Below are 14,026 nucleotides of genomic sequence, written 5' to 3' on the forward strand. Positions count from 1 at the left end.
GACCACATTTTCAGCATCAAAAGTGAGAATACAATCTGAAAAAAAAAGATTTTTGATTTTGATTTGTGAAACTATGTATTCGAAAAAATCATTTGGAACCATAAAAATTCAAATGAATTTAATTAAACATGGATTAAATTACCTTTCTAAAATGGAATTAATTGCAATTGGGCCTATCCCCAGAAAGTCCAGGACATATGGTCACCAGACATCCTCCACTATTTAGAAGAATTCTAGAAGCCCAACAAAGTTCTCTGCAATGGCTTGAAAACATTTATAATCTATTGTGAGGAAAATATCGGTACTGCTTATAGGCTCCTTACTGCCCCCACCTATAATGAACTTAGTTGTCCTATGGCACCAAACACTTTTAAAAGTGCATTAATTTTTAGATAGGAATAAAAATCCTAACTCTACCTGGTACCCCAAGCATTCAGTTGTCACCTTGAGTGATTACCCAAGGCATCTTCCCTTTAAGGTGGCTGATTTCTGATTAAATTACACCCTTCCTTCGGCCCAGAATCTATCAGTGATATTTAAGAGACCTTCACTAGAGTACTTAACTTCTACTCTGGGCAAGGGTACTGCTGAGCACAGAGGTTAGAAAGGCAAGACACGGATGACAAAGGCAAACAGATAGGCAAGTGCATCCTGAGGACTGTTCAGTGTGAGGTGTGAACACAGGCAACCGCTCCCTCCTGGGTTATAAATAAAATGCAGGCAACAAGCCCAGGGACTCCTATACCTTGCCAAGGAGGCCTTGCGGACAAGGGGACATCTGAGGTGACTCCTACAGGGGAAGGAGGAGTCCGCCAACCTGAGAACAGGAAGGAAGAACACTCCAGGCAAAGCAAGGAAAACGGAAGAAGGGAAGCTCCGCGGTGACCTGCCTTTCGCGTTCAGGAAACAAGAGGAGTTGAGTATGGCTGCAACTTCAGCAGAATTGCTGGAGACAAGGCCACAGCAGCTCAAAGGCCACAGATAGTGTTGCCTCTTAAACTAACTCAAGGCATTCCAGCTTCACCCCACGGGCTGTGAAAAAGTTTTTAAGGTTTTTTTGTTCATTCACTCTTGTTTATTTTCCGAAATGGAGAAATGGTGTAGTTAGCCCTGATATTAAGGAGGACCCCTTGTTTTCAGTTGCAGGGAGTTAGGAAGAGGGAATAAGCTGAGAAGCCCCCCGGGATGCGGTCCTGCAGGTGCCATCCATCCCCAGGCCCTGCCCCTCATCACGCCTCCTTTCACACCAGGCAGAGCTCCTCCACTGCTCCCCACTCTGTCACTGTCCTGCGTTAGGCCACCACCTCAGGCCGGTGGTGGTGGCCCATCCACCCAGCATCTCACCTCCAGCTCACCCCGTCTCGTTTCTTCACAGACATGCCAGCAGCCTCGGGCTATCAGCTGACTTGGTCACTGTCTGCACCCCATGAGACTGTGCATCCCCTCAGGGCACTGGCCTTGTCTGTCTAGTTTGCTGCTGAGTCCCGTGGCCTAGAATAGTGCCGGGCACAAAATCGGTGCTTAGTGAAGCTCTGTTCAATGAACGGACTCACAGGTGAACAAATGAATGAGAACGCTATTGCAACAACCCAGGCAAGAGATAAAGAGGGCCTGAGCTAGGGGAATGGAGAAGAAACTGCAGTCTTCAGCCATCAGACCTCCAAGTATGAGGATGCGGGGAGAGAGAAGGAGGTCCAGGACAGCCCCAGGTTTGTAACCTGGGAGACTATTCTTTGCAGAGGTGCAGAAATGAACAGACTGTGCAGGAGTTTTGTTTTTGTCATGGGTTGGGGGTGGGGAATAAAGGGTTTTGTGAGGGCTGGGTCATGTCATTTGCAGCTTCTAGGTGGCTCTGTCTGACATAATCTTAGCTCCTCTGACACCTTCCATGCCCCTCCATGCCATCACATATAGCTGCTGGGAAATCAGCCACCTGCTGGTCTGGGACTACAGAATGAAAGTTCCTTGGGACAGGGATAGATCTTCTGTCTCTGAATGTTCAGAGTGCATGACATATCTTCAGTGAATAAATGAACACAATGCAAAAAGACAAGCAGGCAGAGGGGCAGGCAGCCATGAACCCTGCAGACAGCTCAGGCCAAGGCGTCAGCCACAGCCAAGGCTGCTGAACTCACTGGGTGAGTCTCAGCTCAGGCTGCCTAGACCAAGAGAGGAGGCCTGATGAAGAAACCCCAGCACTGAAAGGAAGAGACAGAGAAGAAGGAGGGACACTGAGGAGGAGCAGTCAGAGAGGCACCCTGCAGACACCGACAGACACCGTCAGCAGCAGCACATTGTACAGCGGCAGTGCGCAAGACTGGTCCCATGCCCACCAGCACCATTCTTTCATGATGTGAGTGTAACGGCGATGCCCAAGTTGATAGGGATGGGATACAGAAAAGGAAGAGAGGAAAAGCTGCGGGAAGGATGAGGATGGAGGCCAGCTCTACTTATGGCTATTTGTCTAAAGCTCTAAGCAAATTAGTATCAAACAGAATTCCAAAAGCACATTAAAAAAAAACACACATCATGACCAAGTGGCTTATATTCCAGGAATGAGAAGATGGTTAAAAGATAAAAAGAAATGAATCAGATAAACAACTCAAAAATCTAAAAAAAGGACAACAGAGTAAACTGAGAGAAAACTTAAGAAGGAAATCATAAAGATAAAAATGTTTTGAGTTATAAAACAGAAAAGCACTGAAAATCATATATAAGTCAAAATTAACAACAAGAAAATAGACAAACCACGAGTTAACCCAGAGGAAAAAGGGGGAGAAATTACAACCACAAAAATTAACACAGGAAAATAACTTCTCAAGGAAAGGAAATTAGAAACATTCATAAAAGACTATTTACATAGTTCTTTAGTAATCACTTTAAAAGTCCAGATGAAATGGATATTTCCTAGGAAAATATGATTTAGAAAAGCCAATCCCAATAAAGATAGAAAGTTTACATAGACCAATATCCATAGAATAAAGCATAGTTACCAAAGATCTCCTGCCTCCAACACACACACAGTCACACACACACACACACACACACACACACACACCTCTTCTGCCCCTCCATCATCATCATTACAAGCCCACACAATTTCCCAAGGGAGCTCTACCAGATAACCAAAGACCAGAGACAAGGGCAGAAGGAAAAAAGAAAAGCTTCTAAATATTTTTACAAAGCAAGAACAGAACTGATACCCAAACATAATAAGTATTGCACATGCACACACACACACACAAAGAAAAAAGGACAAGAACGCTCAGGGTAGCACTGCCATGGCCACAAAACTGTAGCTAGCCAACATCTGAGTGAAGAGCAGATAAATAAATTAGGATATTCTCATCAGCAGTGAAAACAAGCAAACTAGAACTCCGCATGGCAACATGGGTAGGTCTCAAAATCAAGCAAAAGAGAAGCTGCAAGAGGACACGTGGTATGGTCCCATTTATAAAGGACAAAATTAAGCCATGTGTTGTTTAGGGATACAGACAGGGAGCAAGGAGTTAAAGCAGCTGGCCTACAGTCCCTCCACCCCTTCCCTAGGAGCGACGCTTCTAGGCAAAGAAAGAAGGCAATGACCCCTCTGATCTTTCGTAAATACGCTAATATCTAGACTATCTAATAAATAGCCTGATGACATTTCCTAAAATGAGAGTCTTTATTTCTGGAATGCCTTCAGCAGGTCAGGATTGGTTAAGGATCCCCTATACTAAGCAAACACAGAATTTATGGATTGATAAGCCATGACACTCTGGGCTGTGTAGTAGAGATGCTTCATAACTGAGTATTACTCGCAGGGCAAGGTGACTTGGAAACACTGTCTGTTATTCTGGGTCAGAAAGCTCACATCTGATGCATGAAAAAAAGACCTAGGAGTCACAAGGGATGGCCCAGATCTCTCCCTGCATCCCTGCACCTGTGTATTCTGGAAATCAGTAGCCTAGGTAGATTAGTATAGCTCTGCTACAGACAGCAAGATCTCAGATGGTCAGTTCTTACTTGATAATCTGATCATTTGCATTAACTCACAGAATAGCTATTTTCAGACAAAACTATTTTTAAAAAAAAGCAAGAGAATGGTGCTGGGAGTTAGTTGAATGACACCAGGAACGGCCACTGAGGACATTTCTGAGTTACTGGTAATATTCTTGTTCTTAAATATGAATATGTATTAGGACTCTCCAGAGAAACAAAATAAATCAGATATATATGGAGATTTAATATAAGGAATGTGCCGACATGATTATGGCAGCCAAGAAGTCCCAAGAGCTATGGCCCAAAGGCCTGGAAACCAAGGGAGCCAATGTCAGTTCCAGCTGGAGGTAAAAGGTAAGAGGCAACCTACATCCCAGCTCATTTCCGTCAGCAGAGAGTGAATTCTCTCTTGCTCAGCTTTTTGCTCTATTCAGGCCTTCAACAGGTTGGATGAGGCCTGCCAGCAGGGAGGCGGGCAATCTTCTTTACTCGGTCTACCAATGTGGATGTTAACCTCATCCGGAAGGTTGAGGATACACACTGCACTGACACACAGTGGTGTCTGATCAAATATCTGGGCACTCCGTGGCCCAGTCAGGCTGATACATAAAGTTAACTATCGCAATGGGTGTTTGCTTTGCTGTCCTTTGAGTGACACATATAATTTACATTGTGAATGATACGCACTTAATGCTAAAATATCAAGCAGATGCCATTTGACCAAAGAAAGATGGTGGACCCAGAACACCATTCGAAACGTTTGGCATGAATGGAAAGAGGAAGACGGGGAGGTAGCTTGAGAGTCAGGTAGGCTGGAAAACAAGTGTGCCCTGAAGCCGAAAGCAGTCTCCTGGAGCATAGTTTGCAAAATTCTCTCCCCGTTGGTTCACTGGTGGGAAATTCACCTGTATGATGCTGTCTTCTGGTATATGGTGGATATGTCTGGATTGAAACTCAAGCAACTGTCATATAAAACCGTAAGAAGTCTCAGCCACAGTGCACTGTAGGTGTAAATTATGCTGTGAGTGGTATTATTCAGCACGACTTGATATTCTCCCTTCAACAAAGAGAATGTGTCCACAAGCCAGTTGAATCTTCAGATGTGCAAATGACTCAGCTATTCACCAGAGTTGACTCAAAGACAGAAGCAGCCTCTTTGAAAAACTTAAGAAGGAACCTGACGCTTTAACTTTGCTAGCCCCAGCTGCCGGACACACAATCATTCCTCTTGACCACACAGAATCTCAAGCTATAATCATATAAGCCCCTGGCTGAGTAGAGATCGGAGTTTTGAACAGGAAGTTAAGGGGGTGAGGAAGGGAGGTGTCTGTACTGGGGAAAGTCCGTCTTCTATAGTCCTGTGAGCCAACTGTCTATTCCCTTCCTTCTCCATCTTTAGTATTCTTACTGCACTCCTACTTTTATCCTGTCTTCCATACCCCTCCATCACTCACTGATAACAAAACATGAAAGTGTGAGCAGATAACTGGGTAACTAAGTGAGGCTTTGGCAGAGGAGAAGATGCCCTAAGCAGGAGCACAGAAAGCTGGCCGGCTGTGGGAAGCTTTGCGCTCTGACCTCAGACTCTCCCTCTGGCTCAGTTTCCTCTGATTTCTCCTAAGATTGTACAAAGATAATTCTGCTCTGTTCCTCAGCTTGTCACTTATGAGAGTAACTTTTAGGAAGTAGTGAGTTATATGTTAGTCTCTCCACTTCTACCCAGCGAAGGTTACAGTGGAGACATTTAGCTGGGAAATAGCTCTCTTAGGATGCCAGCTGTGCACACAGATTTATGAGCAAAGCTGTTCATAACAGCATTTATAATTTCAAAATCTTGGAAGTCATCAAATCTGAACAAAGAGAAACTGATTATATGTATTATGGTACTTGCATACAGACAGGATATTATGTTTCTAATAAAACTAAATTCTTGAAGATAATTCAACGACAAAATGATTCAAACATATTTACTAATAAAAATTCAGTACACAACATTGTATACAGACTATTGTCTCCACGGTTGTTCTTGCTTAGCCACGAAGTTGTGTCTGACTCTTCTGTGGCCCCATGGACTGCAGCCTGCCAGGCTCCTCTGTCCATGGGATTCTCCAGGCAAGAATACTGGAGCAGGTTGCCATTTCCTTCCCCAAGGGATCTTCCTGACCCAGGGATTGAACCCACATCTCCTGCAGTACAGGTGGATTCTTTACCACTGAGCCATGAGGGAGGCTGAGTTGATAGTCTATACATACACAAAAAAGGCTAGAAAAACAGACTACTATGTTAACCACAGTTGGTAAATAAAACTATGGGTGATTTCTTTATCTTACATTTTTTGGTATTTTCCAAATATTCTTCAAAGAGTACATACTTGTAGCAAAAAAAAAAAAAAACAAACCACCACCACAGAGACTTCTCTGGTAGTCTAGTGGTTGAGAATTCACCTGCCAATGGATATGAGTTCAATCCCTACTCCAGAAAGATTCCACACGCCACAGGGCAGCTAAGCCCGTGCACCACAACAGCTGCGCCCATGCTCTAGAGCCTGTGAGTCGCAACTACTGATGCCCAGATGCCCTAGCACCCATGTTCCACAACAAGAGAAGCTTTCTGTCACCATGAGAAGCCTGAGCACCACAACGAGAGTAGCCCCTGCTTGCTGCAACTAGAGAGGAAGGGCCTGCATGCATTAACAGAGACCAGAGACCCGCTAGAGAAGGGATGGGCTACCCACTCCAGTGTTCATGGTCTTTGCTGCTGGCTGAGCTGGTAAAGAATCTGCCTACAATGCAGGAGACCTGGGTTTGATCCCTGGGTTGGGAAGATCCCCTGGAGAAGGGAAAGGCTATCCACTCCAGTATTCTGGCCTGGAGAATTCCATGGACTGTATAGTCCATGGGATCACAAAGAGTCGGACACAACTTTCACTTTTTCACTTTTCAGAGCTGCCAAAAATAAATAAAATAATTTTAAAAAATTAAAAAATATATATATGATGAGGCAAGAGGCAAGGCAGAAGGAAGCGAAAAGTTTAGTATCTCTCATAGCACTTTTCCCCCACATTTTCATTCTGCACTGGACCCTACGAAGTATGTAGAGCTTGCCAGAAGTTCTACCAGCAGGATAAGAAACATGCTTTCTGTGCCTCTCTTTCAGTCTCTCTCCCCACCAAGAACGAATGTTCTTTAAAATAAAATAGCAATCAATCAATAAGCAAGCAAGCTACCACATTTCCCCTAGATCAGGGATTCTCACACTGGAGTGTTCTCAGAATTACCTGGAGGGTCATACAACACAGATCTGGGCCCAGCCTCTGAGCTTCTGCTTCAGCAGGTCTCAGGTGGGCCTGAGAGCTTGCATTTTGGCAGCTCCGAGGTGTTGTTAATGCTGCCACACTGCACGCAGAACCACTGATCTAGAGGATGTTTATCTCAGCCTTTGACGTGTCTGAGCTGTACAAGGCCCTTAAAAGGCATATCCTCTTACCTCATAGATGTTCAACTGCTCCACTAAGTCCAGGTCAGTCCCTTTCTTGGTCAAGTGCCGCTGGGACATGGCTGCAATGCCCAGCTCCTCCAGGCAGTCCACCACGTCGTAGAAGGTGTCTTGGTCTGGCAAACCGGACAAGGTCTGGATGAAGAAAGAACAGGACACAGTGTCTTAGGGGACTGTCATAAGGCTCTCGGGACATCTTTTGCATGGTAGCCAGGGGCCATGAGTATAACAATGGAGCAAAGCAAGACAGATGACAAGTTCATTGGAGAAAAAAGCTTCTTTAGTGTGGTAAGCAGACTGAACCCCAAGATCCCACCCCCTGGGGTAGAGGTGCTGTACAATCCCCCACCTTGAGTGTAGGCAGGACACTCTAATGATTAGGTGACATGACATTATAGGGCAAAGGTGAAAGGGCATTAAGGTCCCAAATCAATTAAGTCTGAAAAGGGGGAGAGTAGCCAGGTGGGCCTCACCTAATCAGGTGAACCATTAAAAGGGGGTTAGGCCTTTTCTGAGCATAGAGAGCAGCAGAGACATTATCCTGCTGGCCCAGAAGAAGCTGCAAGCTGCCACGAGTCCCACAGCTGCAAGGAAGTGAGCTCTGCCAACAACCACAAAGGCTTGGAAGGAAAATCCAAGCTCCAGACGAGACACCCTGGTTGACACCTTGACTGCAGCCTTCTGAGACTCAGCAGAGGGCCCAGTGGGGCGGTGCCTGGGCCCTGCCCCCATGGAAACTGCAAGATGGTAAGTCTGTGATAGTCCAAGCTGCTAACTGTGATAATTTGTTACATGGCAATTGAAAACTAACATACTCAGAAACTCCTGTTAAGACTGATCTACCAACAGCTGGAGTTAGAACAATTTAATGATTCCCTTTTCTTTTGGTTCTGTAGGCCTTCCCCTTCGTCTAAGATATTTATGGCAATATGAGAAATTTCAAAGTGGCAATCAAGAGACGAAAAGATAACCCAAGAAAGAAAAAGCCAACTTCTTTTTGGATTCTGCTTCTCTTTGTTTTTAAATTTTATTTGTTTTTATTGGAGGATAATTACTTTACAATATTGTGATTGTTCCTGCCATACATCAACATGAATCAGCCATAGGTATACACGTGTCCCCTCCATCCTGAACCCCTTCCCACTTTCCTCCCTACCCCATCCCTCCTAAAAGAAGGATGATATTCAGATCAGGCCTCTGCTTAGAGATGGAAGGACACTTGGGGTGATTTACTCAAAGCCCCTTATCTTATAAATGAGGGGGATGAGGGTGGGGAGGTAGCAGGAAGTTACTAAATAATAACTAATAAAATCCTGTGCTCAGACCTGCTTTTCCAGTCTTTGTGCTTTCTAAACAAACTGCTCTGGCCTCGAATTTCAGATGCAGAGCTCCACTCCCTGTTTATTTCACTATTATTGCATTTCAAAATTATTCTAAACATGTCGACTTGCCTTGAAAGGAAAAAGACTGATATTTTCTCAAGGATCATCTCATGGTACCAACTTCTTTTAACACTTCTATTTGGGGGCTATTAATATTGGAAAGAAATATCTCTGCCCCTAACCCGAATAATGGCTATTTCCCTTCTATGCTGAACAAAGAGGATATAACTCACTGCCACTGAGCCCAGAAACTACAGAAAAATAGCTGCAATGCAACAGCTGAATCCATCAGGAGCCCCAGCAAGGACACCGAACGGAAGGCTGTGAACTAGTCAGCAGCTGTGATAAATAAACAGGTGCTCACACTGAAGTGACCAAGTGCGCAAGCATACATGGGTGTCTGCAGGTGCCAAGCAAGGTGGTCACCGCTGGGTTAGCAGACAACAGTCCACTGACCTAACCTAAAAAGTACACACCCACCCAAAGAACCTTCTCATCTGAACAAGTCCATCTTTTGTTTTACTGAAAACTCTGCTGCTGCTGCTACTGCTAAGTCGCTTCAATCGTGTCCGACTCTATGCGACCTCATAGATGGCAGCCCACCAGGCTCCCCCATCCCTGGGATTCTCCAGGCAAGAACACTGGAGTGGGCTGCCACTTCCTTCTCCAATGCATGAAAGGGAAAAGTGAAAGTGAAGTTGCTCAGTTGTGTCCAACTCTTAGCAACCCCATGGACTGCAGCCTACCAGACTCTTCCGCCCATGGGATTTTCCAGGCAAGAGTACTGGAGTAGGGTGCCATTGCCTTCTCTGACTGAAAACTCTAGAACTTGTTAAAAGATGAAGAGAGGGAGGGACCTCCCTGGTGGTCCAGTGGTTACCAATCCACCTTCCAATGCAGGGATGCAGGTTTGATCCCTGGTTGGGAAGGAAGATCCCACATGCCGCAGTGCAAATAAGCCACGTGCCACAGAAGAGAAGCCTGCGCACTGCAAGGAAGACACAGCACTGCCAAATAATGAGCAAGCAAGCAAGTGTTCATTACTCAGTCGTGTCCAACTCTTTGCGACTCCACGGACTGAATCCCACCAGGCTCCTCTGTAAATGGAATTCTCCATGTAAGAATACTGGAGTGGGTTGCCATGCCCTTCTCCAGGGGAATCTTCCCGACTCAGGGATCAGACCCAGGTCTTCTGCATAGCAGGCAGATTCTTTATTGTTTGAGCCACCAGGGACGCTCCAAATAAGCCACATAAATAGTAAATAAATAAAAGATGAGGAAGAGGAAAATGGTGACATAAAGGCCAGGCCAGGGCTAATGACCAGAGGTGCCCTGACTAACTGCTGACCTGCCCATCACGGGTGAGCTGACATTCAATGTTAGATCCAAAACTTTCTACACAGTAGTGCAGGGTGGGGGCAGGGTAGGATGGGCACAGAGAGAGGCCGCTGGTGTCTCCTCAGCATCCAGTTCCCCTCCTTTCTTCTTCCCTTTTCTTCCCTGCAGAGAGTCAATCGAGATTCTGTCTGTCCAGGGGGTTAAATTTCTAGAACTAATCCCCACTGCCTTTGCAGGCCCAACCATGATGGCGCAACCTAATTAAACCATTAGGTCTATAGAACCAGACTCAGGGAGTCCTTGCTCAGTAAGAGGCACAGAACTGAGGGTATTGAGAAGTCATCTGCATGGTCACAGTGAAAATGTGGGCTTGAGCCACATCCAGATGCCACCCCCGCTTACATGTGGCCGTAGGGGAGCTGGCCTCCCATCACAGTCAAAAACAGCTTGTCTCTCTGTCCACACAGGGAGGGAGCTGTGCAGCCCAAAAGCACACACTCACCTATTTTCAGCAGATTCTCTAACATGTTCAGCAAACTCTGCCACGCTCTCACCCCTCCTGGGCCCTGTCTTCCCATGTCTACCCTGACACTCATGGCCAATGTGCCTACTTCTGGCAAAGGTGGCAGCCACTCCAGAAAACTGTGAGCAGATGTCTCTGGACATCTCTACTCTCAGATGACTCTCAGTTCAGTTCAGTTCAGTCGCTCAGTCGTGTCCGACTCTTTGCGACCCCATGAATCGCAGCACGCCAGGCTTCCCTGTCCATCACCAACTCCCAGAGTTCACTCAGACTCACGTCCATCGAGTCGGTGATGCCATCCAGCCATCTCATCTCTGTTGTCCTCTTCTCCTCCTGCCCCCAATCCCTCCCAGCATCAGAGTCTTTTCCAATGAGTCAACTCTTCGCATGAGGTGGCCAAAGTACTGGAGTTTCAGCTTCAGCATCAGTCCTTCCAATGAACACCTAGGACTGATCTCCTTGCAGTCCAAAGGACTCTCAAGAGTCTTCTCCGATACCACAGTTCAAAAGCATCAATTCTTCGGCACTCAGCTTTCTTCACAGTCCAACTCTCACATCCATACACGACTACTGGAAAAACCATAGCCTTGACTAGAAGGACCTTTGTTGGCAAAGTAATATCTCTGCTTTTTAATGTGCTATCTAGGTTGGTCATAACTTCCCTTCCAAGGAGTAAGCGTCTTTTAATTTCATGGTTGCAATCACCATCTGCAGTGATTTTGGAGCCTCCGAAAAATAAAGTCTGACACTGTTTCCACTGTTTCCCAATCTATTTCCCATGAAGTGATGGGACCAGATGCCACAATCTTAGTTTTCTGAATGTTGAGCTTTAAGCCTACTTTTTCACTCTCCCCTTTCATCAACAGGCTTTTTAGTTCCTCTTCACTTTCTGCCATAAGGGTGGTGTCATCTGCATATGATTATTGATATTATATGATTATTGATATTTCTCCCAGCAATCTTGATTCCAGTTTGTACTTCTTCCAGCCCAGCGTTTCTCATGATGTACTCTGCATATAAGATAAGCATTTGAATGCAGAGTTCCAAAAAATAGCAAGAAGAGATAGGAAAGCCTTCCTCAGTGATCAATGCAAAGAAATAGAGGAAAACAACAGAATGGGGAAGACTAGAGATGTCTTCAAGAAAATTAGAGATACCAAGGGAACATTTCATGCAAAGATGGGCTCGATAAAGGACAGAAATGGTATGGACCTAACAGAAGCAGAAGATATTAAGAAGAGGTGGCAAGAATACATGGTGAACTGTACAAAAAAGATCTTCATGACTCAGATAATCACGATGGTGTGACCACTCACCTAGAGCCAGACATCCTGGAATATGAAGTCAAGTGGGCCTTAGAAAGCATCACTATGAACAAAGCTAGTGGAGGTGATGGAATTCCAGTTGAGCTGTTTCAAATCCTGAAAGATGATGCTGTGAAAGTGCTGCCCTCAATATGCCAGCAAATGTGGAAAACACAGCAGTGGCCACAGGACTGGAAAAGGTCAGTTTTCATTCCAATCCCAAAGAAAGGCAATGCCAAAGAATGGTCAAACTACTGCACAATTGCACTCATCTCACATGCTAGTAAAGTAATGCTCAAAATTCTCCAAGCCAGGCTTCAGCAATATGTGAACCGTGAACTTCCAGACGTTCAAGCTGGTTTTAGAAAAGGCAGTGGAACCAGAGATCAAATTGCCAACATCTGCTGGATCATGGAAAAAGCAAGAGAGTTCCAGAAAAACACGTATTTCTGCTTTATTGACTATGCCAAAGCCTTTGACTGTGTGGATCACAATAAACTGTGGAAACTTCTGAAAGAGATGGGAATACCAGACCACCTGACCTGCCTCTTGAGAAACCTATATGCAGGTCAGGAAGCAACAGTTAGAACTGGACATGGAACAACAGACTGGTTCTAAATAGGAAAAGGAGTACGTCAAGGCTGTATATTGTCACCCTGCTTATTTAACTTACATGCAAAGTATATCAGATGACACTAGGGACCCCCTTCCTGGTTTCTCTCAGACCTTGTCTTGCCAGGATTTTTGACAAGCAAATCTTTACAGTCCCTCTCAAGGGAGAAATCTCTGTCTTAGCAAGCATTCTATTTTCCTTTCCCTGGGTTTTCACTTATTCCATCAAATCCTTCTTGAGGGATAAAACCAGGGTAGCGAAAGCCTATACACGAGTGTTCACTGCAGCAGGAGCATTTGTGAAAGTTAAAAGCTGTGGACACCGAAATCTCTTCAGTGGATGAAGAGCTAACAAATGGTGGTGTATTTACACAATGGAACACGTCGCAGCAGTGAAAACGAGCAAACTGTTAATACACCTAGTGACACAGATGAATCTCTAAGGCAGTGTGCTGAGTGAGACGGGTCAGCCTCAAGAGTTACATCCCGCATGGTTCCCACGTTTGAAATAATAGAACTACAGTGATGGAGAATAAGTCTGTGGTTGTCAGAGACATGAATAGGGGGTCAGGATGTCACTATAGAAGGATAACATGCGTGTGAGATTTGGGGGAGACATGGAGCTGTTCTATATGCTAATTGTGAAGGTCATCCATGACAACATATGTTTTAGAACTTCCACAGCTAAATACCAAAAGAGTTAATTTTACTGTATGATAATTTTAAAAGCCATACAGTCGAATCCAAAAACAAACACTCAGTGTGAATCCCATCAGGTTACTCACCCCCCAGGCTCCACTAGAATAACTTCCCTCCCCAGAGCTCCCTGGTGCCGCCTTTTCTGAATGCCCCAAGCCAGCGCCACAGTGCCACCTCTTGTTAATCATGTCCCCACCTGCCTCATCCGATTCTACAAGGTGATCAATATCTGAGCTCCCAAAGTTGGGGAGGCCCACTGAGAGGAGTACGGCTGGATTGGGACAGGACTTCACACAACTTCAGCTTGCAGGGTGAGAAATGCTTCGTTGCTGATGATCGCTCAGATCTACTGATGATATGGAGGGGAGGGGAAGAGCTCAGGGGGCATTAGTCTGGATCCTGGAAACCCCTCATTAATGTGTCTGTTTAACCAAGGGAGTCGACGTCAGTCTCAGAGCCCTGAGCAGGCTAGGATTTCGTACCCTTGTTTTGTCATTTGAATTCCATATTATTAGGCCCTCTGCCATTTTGTTGAAAGAAAAGTTAGAAAAGCAATACAATTTCCAAGATTTCAGAGTCTGCATTTTTTCCAGACCCACATTAGCACGTCACCGCATGATGATGTTTTGGGTCTCAGAGGACGTTACACACCAGAATGATCAATGTGACTAAAACTCAGCAAAAACAAACAA

General features: G+C 45.2%; 1 protein-coding gene across 22 annotated transcripts in view; it reads right to left on the bottom strand.

Annotated features, from left to right (window-relative positions):
• FHOD3 (formin homology 2 domain containing 3) overlaps nt 1-14,026 on the bottom strand; it is a 530,360-nt gene that overhangs the window by 164,102 nt on the left and 352,232 nt on the right. For all 22 annotated transcript variants that reach the window (XM_069568681.1, XM_069568674.1, XM_069568673.1 and 19 more), the window contains exon 9: nt 7,468-7,611. In XM_069568681.1, coding sequence (XP_069424782.1) covers nt 7,468-7,611 — 144 coding nt within the window. The remainder of the gene's footprint in view (nt 1-7,467; nt 7,612-14,026) is intronic.

This window comes from Ovis canadensis, chromosome 23, assembly GCF_042477335.2.
Source record: "Ovis canadensis isolate MfBH-ARS-UI-01 breed Bighorn chromosome 23, ARS-UI_OviCan_v2, whole genome shotgun sequence".
Classification (NCBI taxonomy): domain Eukaryota; kingdom Metazoa; phylum Chordata; class Mammalia; order Artiodactyla; family Bovidae; genus Ovis; species Ovis canadensis.